The following is a 7,682-nucleotide window of genomic DNA, read 5'->3' as shown; positions in this document are numbered from 1 at the left end:
AAAGACATTTTATTGTATACTTTATTGCATTACAACAGTAACCTAAAAAAAAGTGAATACACTGAATCTTACCATTCAAATACAGTCTCTTCTGCTTCACTGAGATCTGAAATTTTTATAAACACCTGTTTAACTTTACAAAAAATAGAAACTGTACAGCATAAGAGTTTATTTCTTATACAAACCTAATGATGCCCACAACAGGTCATGATACAATTTAATAATGGACAGAAAAATAGCCAAAAATAAGTTTAGTGCTTAAAGTCTGAAAATTATTTTCTTTTAAAATGTTTGCAATTCTGATTAATTGTTGATTATACTTTAACTTTATGGATGCAAAGTTTATGAAGTGTTCTCAAGTCGCCATTATTCTTGTTCCAATCAAAGCACAAGAAGGGTTTTACTTCAGCACAGAGGTGGAAGCAACTGGATGATTTACATGTTTTGGTGGGGTTTGTGTGTCTATTTTGTCCCCGTTTCTCAGTCTTATGCCAGCAATGACACAAGTCCTTTTTTATCCAGCTCAATGAGTTTAAGATGCTTTAAGGTCTTCAATGCAGAATCACTAACTATCATGTTCAGCTTCTTCATTCTCTGAGTGCTTATTGGCCCCCTGAAGAGACAAGAATGAAAATTTTTATATCAAATGTATTAGAAAACACTTTTCTTGGTATAAATCACAGTTGTCTTAAGTTACAGTACATTATCAGTCATGTTTGGGCTCAGGGTTAAAGGTGATGTGTTTGCACAAATATGACCAGACAAACCTGTTCTTATCTGAGAAGTACTCGGATAACTGTTTATAGAGTGTTTTGAGGTCATTCAGCTTCAAGTTACCACGTACACTCCGCGGGACAGTCTCAAATGTCCCCTCGGACACCTCGTCACACACGTTCTGTGCTGCAAGAAAGAGAGGAAAAAAAACAAATTACTACAATTATTGATACTGCTGTAGATGCTGATTACCTTTGACTGTAACTGTGCCCATGTTACAATTGCTTAATGCTGAAAGTTTTCTTCTGTCCTTACATTCAGACTGTGCTTGAGTTTGAGGTTCTTCTGTAGGCACAGCCTAAAGAAACAGAAACACATTCACCAACAATTACACCAAAGTAGCTTTTACCTCAAAATATTACATTTTAATAAGTACATGCAACTGCTGTTCAAAAATTAGAGGGAGCAAGATTTTGTTTAAGAAATTATGGATGCATTAAATTGATCAAGTGACCGTTGATACATTTAAATGTTAAAAATATTTCGATTGAAAAAAATCCTGTTATTTAACTTTGTATTTCTGAATAACTTTGTATTTCTATTCTTTGTAACTTTGTAATTCTGGAAAAAAAAAAAAAAAAAAAAAAAAAGTACCATAGTTTACACAAAAATATTTAGCAGAATAACGGTTTTCAAAATTGATAAGAAATGTTTCTTATTTTTATTTATTCACTTTTTAACGCCATGCCAGCATCAAGTCTATTTTAAGAAATGTTTCTTAAGCATGAACTCAGCATATTAGAATGACACTGAAAACTGAAGAAATAGCGACTGATAATTCAGTCTTGCAATCACAGGAATTTGTTTTTTTTTTTATTAAATTAAAAAAGTTATTTGAAACCGTAATAATATTTCACTATATAACTGTTTATATTTGATCAAATCAACGTAGCACTAGTAAACATAAGACTTCTTACAATATAATACCCCAAACTTTTGAACAGTAGTGTAGTTATGTAATTATGGTAATAAATAGCTTGACAAAATGTCTAACCTCTACATTTAATGCGGCAATGGATGAGCAGAGAAAATCTCTCGCTTCTTGTTCTTCTTTTGTCAGTGGAGGAACCTTGAACAAGATTTCCCATTAGCACATATACAGTCCGAACCCAAAAACCTCTGGTGGCCTCTTTCATAAAAGAAGTTTACCAAATAAGCCAGGCTTATTTCAGTTAGCCTGACTTATTTTGAACCAAATCAACTGACAATAAGTCAGACTAACTGAAATAAGCCTGGCTTATTTGGTAAACTTCTTTTATGAAACAGGCCCCTGGTGTAGTAAGATTAACATGGATTGTTTTGGTTTGTTAGATTTGGGCTGTTGTTGCACAACTGAACGACTACCTGCACATCTGCGGTGTCCTGCAGCTGTTGAACCAGCTGCACAGTGGTGTCCAGGTGAGCTCGTATCGAGTCCATGGACTGTTTCTGTTCCGTCGCGATCTCCTCCACCTGTGCACACAGGGCCGCATGCCGTGCTTTGATCGCCGACAAGTTTTCCAGCAACTGAACAGGGTTTCCCTGAAATCCACAACCACAGATTTAGAAACACAGACTCAGTCAGTATTTAACAAAAAAAAATGAATGAGAGCATACCTCAAATGTGCCCGCTTCTTTCACATTGGCCAAGAAGTCAAATTTCAGCCGCTTTTCCACATATTCTATATCAGCTTCTGCTTTCTGGAACTACAAGGACACAGATCTAAACATCATAATTCAGTAAGCATTCACAGGATTTGAATCGAGCGTTGATTGGCGTTTGTACGCTTTTAGTGGCCCATCTGAATGAGGGAAAACCTAAAACCTGAAACCCTATTAGCAATATTGCACTACTCTGAACACAGTGGACAGCAGAGGCAATACTGATAGGGTCCCAAGAATTAGGATTGGACATTATGACCTGTAAAACAGAGAAGACAAACAACCATATGCCAGATGAGACGGCAGGCGTACCTCTTTGAAAACTTTCAAACATTGTGCAAAGCTGCTCTCGGATGCTTTGACAATACTATTGCACTGCTAGCTGTCCAATACAGTAGTGCAATGAAGTCAGAGCACCTGTTAACAGCACTTGAAGTGGCTGGCCATGCGGTTGACCCTATCATTGAGAAAAATCCCTGGCCAATGCCCTTTTAACATTGCACTGCTTTAATAACTGGGTTATCAGTAGTACAATATAAAAGGGGCACTGGACAGACGGTACGCATTCAGGGCGCTCCATTTGCATGCTGAAATATCCAATCATGTAAATAATGTCAACAAAAAGCCTGGGAAGAAAAACAGTTGTCACATAAACATTAAAACATTGAGAAACAGATATGTTGATGGATCATAATAAAGGCAATTTTAAAAGTGAGTGTTTATTGTTATGGTATTTTGTTCATTATAGATATTTTGCATTATTTAATTTAATAGGCAACAGCCATAATTTTTCAGATAGAGAATTTATTATAATATAGAGTACATTTTTATTTTGTATTATTACTATACGTGACCCTGGACTACAAAACCAGTCACAAGTAGCACGGGTATATTTGTAGCAATACGTTGTATGGGTCAAAATGATTTTTTTTTTTATGCCCAAAATCATTAGGATATTAAGCAGCGATCATGTTCAGATTTTAAAATAGTTGCATCTCGTCCAAATATTGTCCTATTCTAACAAACCATACATCAATTGAATTATTCAGATTTTAGATGTATAAATCTCAATTTAAAAAAAAATCGGTCACATATAGAATTACTAATAAAGTTAAATTACTAATGCTACAGAGAGCAACACCTATCGTCTTCACTTCCTAACGATATTTGAACTCACGAAAAATTATATTAATGCATGTTATTATGGTTTTACTTAAACAATAGCAATATAGCTTTTATGCGATTTTAAATGATCAGTCTTTCAAAAAGCTAAACTTTTACGAAGAGGTCTGTGCGTCTTCCAGAAGCAATGGACACATTTTATTGAAATTGATATCAGTTAATAACAATTGCTACAATAACTTGGCGTGCACACAACCCCATAGTGTTTACAGATAAGGGAGATCTCTTGGAGTAAGTTCGGGATGCAGCGCGCAGGCCTTCGCCGAGATCAGCGCTTCACACAGCAGCCATCGAGACAAATCAACACTTTTCGGAATAAATGCCTTGGTTTCGATTCAGAATATGCACATTATAGTAAATCAATAATATTAGGGCTTTTTAGCAGTAAACACAAGTGAAAAAAGACATTAGCAATGGCACTAGTTAGCCATCCAGCTACATGTTTTTCGTAATTTTCCAACCTGAGGGAAATTTACACAACATGTAATTCTTCGTGTTTGTTCTACATTATGTTGTCTATCGTACAGGCACCTGTGCCACTAACAGTTAGACGCGTACGGCCGGTTTTCACTTGAAAACATCGTTTGGGTGGAAAAAAAAACCATCTTACCATCGCCTCCAGCTTATCAACTGTCTCCATGTTGAATAGTTTACATTGCTGAAGCGGCCCCGGAAATATAAAGCTTGCAGCAGACGCTAGGCCTTCTCTGATTGGTCAGCTGTCAGAGAGCGTGGAAGATGATTGGTCAGTTTGGAAAAGAGGCGGTATGTTTGGGATGGAATTCTAACGTACTGCCTTGTCGGTACTACACAGTGTTTGTATAATGCATATTATTTAAAATTGAGTATTAAACATGTATGCAGAATTCAGTGTTTTCTATTTATTTATTATTACTTTTATTTATTTTTTTACTTTCGGCAGTCTGTTAATAAATGCATGCATGCAAAAAAAATGTTTTATTATATTTCGAACAGAGTATACATACTCTATACTACATGATATGTGTAGTACACAAATATTTAGTCCAAGGCCTTGAGAATTAAAGGAAGAGACCTATTTTAATGTTCAGGTCAGGGTAATCATGCTCCTGGATGCTTAAACAAATTCAGTACTAAATTCAGAAACATATTTCTGTATTTTTCTGGCAGCTATCGATCATGTTAATTATTTTGTTTTGCACTGTAAAATTTTTATTCATAAAACCAAATTTCTCAGCACGTTACTGTCCCGATACAACACAAGAGAAGCGAGGAGACTAGGAGTAAACTCAAAATAACCAGTCTTTAATCAAATCCAAAAGAGCATAACAAGGCAGGGCAGAGACACACAGGAAACAGGCCATTGACGTTAATACACTAGACTAAGGAAAACACAGGGCTTAAGTACACTAGGTAATTAATAAACACAGGTGGAACAGAATGAACATAATGAACTAATCAGGGAACATAATCAGGGAGAACTGAAACAGGTGGGACTAAATTAACTAAACAAGAACAGCAAAAGGAACAAAACCAATTAAAGCTGCAAGCAGCGATGAAAGGGCCCTCGCACCCTGGCTCACCGCCATCCCGTGGCCATAGGAAAACAGGGAACAGCGGGCAATATGCTTTTAAAGTGGTAAATATAGGAGGAATATGAGAAAGTCATTTATATGTGTCAAATTTCCTGCTGCCAACAGGAGGCGCTATGATTATAACTGAATATTGGCATGATGTCTTCAAGCCAGGATTCCTACCAAACATGTGAAGTTTGAGGCAGCCTTACCTAAAATAAAATCTATAGATATACTAAAACAGTTCAAGCATATCACAATGTTTAAACGTTAAACCTAGATAAATCCTAGTTTGTGCGGAGAGTGGAAGCTAAAGCGCAGCACATGGAGGCACCAGCGCAAGCAATTGCATTTTTTTTCAATGGAAACAATTTAGGCCTACACCGTAATTTTTGCTCATAAAAGTAAGAGTAATATATCATTCGGAACTGTAAAGGGTCTACTTTTATTTGTGTGCACTCACAATAAACAAAACCTTTTATAAAATATCTAATATATAATAAAGAAAACAATGATGCGCTTTCTTGAACAGGAGTGCTTCACAAAATGAACCGAAAGTCAGCGAATACATGCCTCACAGACATGATAAATATATCTATAGAAAGCTTTAAATTACTACTTAATGGAATAAATCGAAAATAAAAACTTTCATTATAATCTGTGAAGATGCACTTCTCTCTAAAGGCGTGTCTAATGAGGAGATGGCGAGTTTAGCTGCATCAAAATACAGTATGTGGGCACAGAGAGAGAGGCAAACGTAATAAAGAATAAATGTACATTTTGCATGTTCAGAAGTAGTGAGGTGCCCTGTCCTGCAAATAATGTAAACAGGCTTGTGTAAGTAAATTGTTCAGTTCAAAGAAAGCAAAGTAATGGGAACCTGGAATTTCTATGTTCTTTTTTTCATGGGTCTAATAGACATGAACAAGTTCTTTGAAAACCATCTATGACCTTTGAAACATGTCTGGTTTTCATGCTCTGTTAACTGGTTTCACTAATAATAAACATATATTGCATAAAGCATCCATATTTGTCCATGTCCATGTTGATTAGAGCATTAAAAACTCAAAGTATTCATTTAAGGTACATTTAGAACAGATAAAAATGTGCGATTAATCGCAAGTTAACTCATAACAATAATGCAATTAAATATTTTAATCGATTGACAGCCCTAATAGTTATAATTGGCTGGTTTTTGGCATTGCCTCAGCACCTGCTTTATGGCAGAGGGCTATGGATCAAGTGCTTCAAGGCTGCCCTGGTACTCAATGCTACCTCGACGACATCATCGTGACAGGTGAAAATAACAGTAGCCATTTGGAGAACTTGGCACGCGTGTTAAAAAGACTGGGAGATTACGGGCTACATGCAAGACATGACAAATGTGAGTTCTTTAAGCGCAGCATCACATACTGTGGACATCAAATCGATGCAAATGGCCAAAATAAGGGTCCTGACAAGTTGAGAGCCATTGCAGAGGCTCCACCACCAAAAGACATCTCACAATTGAGGTCGTTCCTGGGATTTGTCAATTACTACAACAGGTTCTTGCCAAATCTAGCTACTGTTCTTCATCCTCTTAATGCCCTGTTGCAAGCAGGAAAGAAACGGATGTGGACAAAGCAGTATACAGAAGCTTTTGTGGAAACAAAGAGACTGGTGATGTCAAATACATTGTTGACTGATTTTGACCCCCATCAACAAAAAATACTATCAGCGCCGCGACGAACTGACTTTGGATCGGAGGTTGCATCATGTGGGGTTTGAGTCATTATACCTCCTAAGTTGCGAATTCGAGTCTTGGAGGAGCTACATGTTGGACACTTAGGAGTAGTCAAGATGAAGTCACTTGCTAGAAGCTTTGTATGGTGGCCAGGAATAGATCAACAGATCGAGCAGTTTGCCATGCATTGCTCAGGATGTCAACATGTTCAAAAGATGCCAAAAACAGCCCAGTTACTCCCTTGGGAATGTCCGGCTTCGCCATGACAAATGATACATGTTGATTTGGTCTGAAGTGTTCAGCATGACCTTCACAACTGCTTCTCAAACATTGACAGTACTGAGAGAACTTTTTGCAAGGACTGGTGTGCCTGAACAGCTGGTGAGTGACAACGAGCACCATCACAAGATGGCACTGTAATTCCCTGTAATGTGCCACAATCACCTGTTCTTGCCTGTGAAGAGAGACCTTACCCGTGTACGGAAACCTCCAAACCATCTGGATTTATAACTGAAAAAAAGAGAAAAAGATTTCATTGAAACAGTAGTTATTTGATTGTTACATTTATTTTTGTAAAAGAAAAAAAGTTGCATTGTTTATTTGTAAGGAAATAGTTTGAGACTTCCTTATTTAGAGGGGGGGAAATGTAGTGTATTGTGTGAGACAGCATAGAACTCAAGAACATATATATTAGTTGGCCACACTTTGTTTGTATTGATACGGAGTTAGAGTTTTGTTGGGCATCCTTTTCTTGGAAGTTCTCCTGCTTCATCAAATGCCTGCACAGGTTTAGGCTCTTTATTGGGTTT

At 36.9% G+C, this 7,682-nt stretch overlaps 1 protein-coding gene across 1 annotated transcript; it reads right to left on the bottom strand.

The window, feature by feature from the left end:
- Positions 1 to 3: 3 nt before the first annotated feature.
- Positions 4 to 4,255, bottom strand: LOC306865703 (SKA complex subunit 2). The gene is made up of 7 exons (XM_079410455.1): positions 4,208 to 4,255; positions 2,371 to 2,460; positions 2,119 to 2,295; positions 1,769 to 1,843; positions 1,030 to 1,072; positions 768 to 900; positions 4 to 613 (listed from the first exon to the last, which is right to left on the bottom strand). Exons 1-7 carry the CDS (start codon positions 4,235 to 4,237, stop codon positions 487 to 489), a joined length of 675 nt encoding a protein of 224 aa, XP_079266581.1. The 5' UTR covers positions 4,238 to 4,255; the 3' UTR covers positions 4 to 486.
- Positions 4,256 to 7,682: the final 3,427 nt, after the last annotated feature.

The sequence above is a fragment of the Barbus barbus genome (genome assembly GCF_936440315.1).
Source record: "Barbus barbus genome assembly, chromosome: 47".
In the NCBI taxonomy this organism is placed as follows: domain Eukaryota; kingdom Metazoa; phylum Chordata; class Actinopteri; order Cypriniformes; family Cyprinidae; genus Barbus; species Barbus barbus.
The sequence above is the reverse complement of the archived record's forward strand: the minus strand, read 5'-3'. Positions and strand labels throughout refer to the sequence as shown.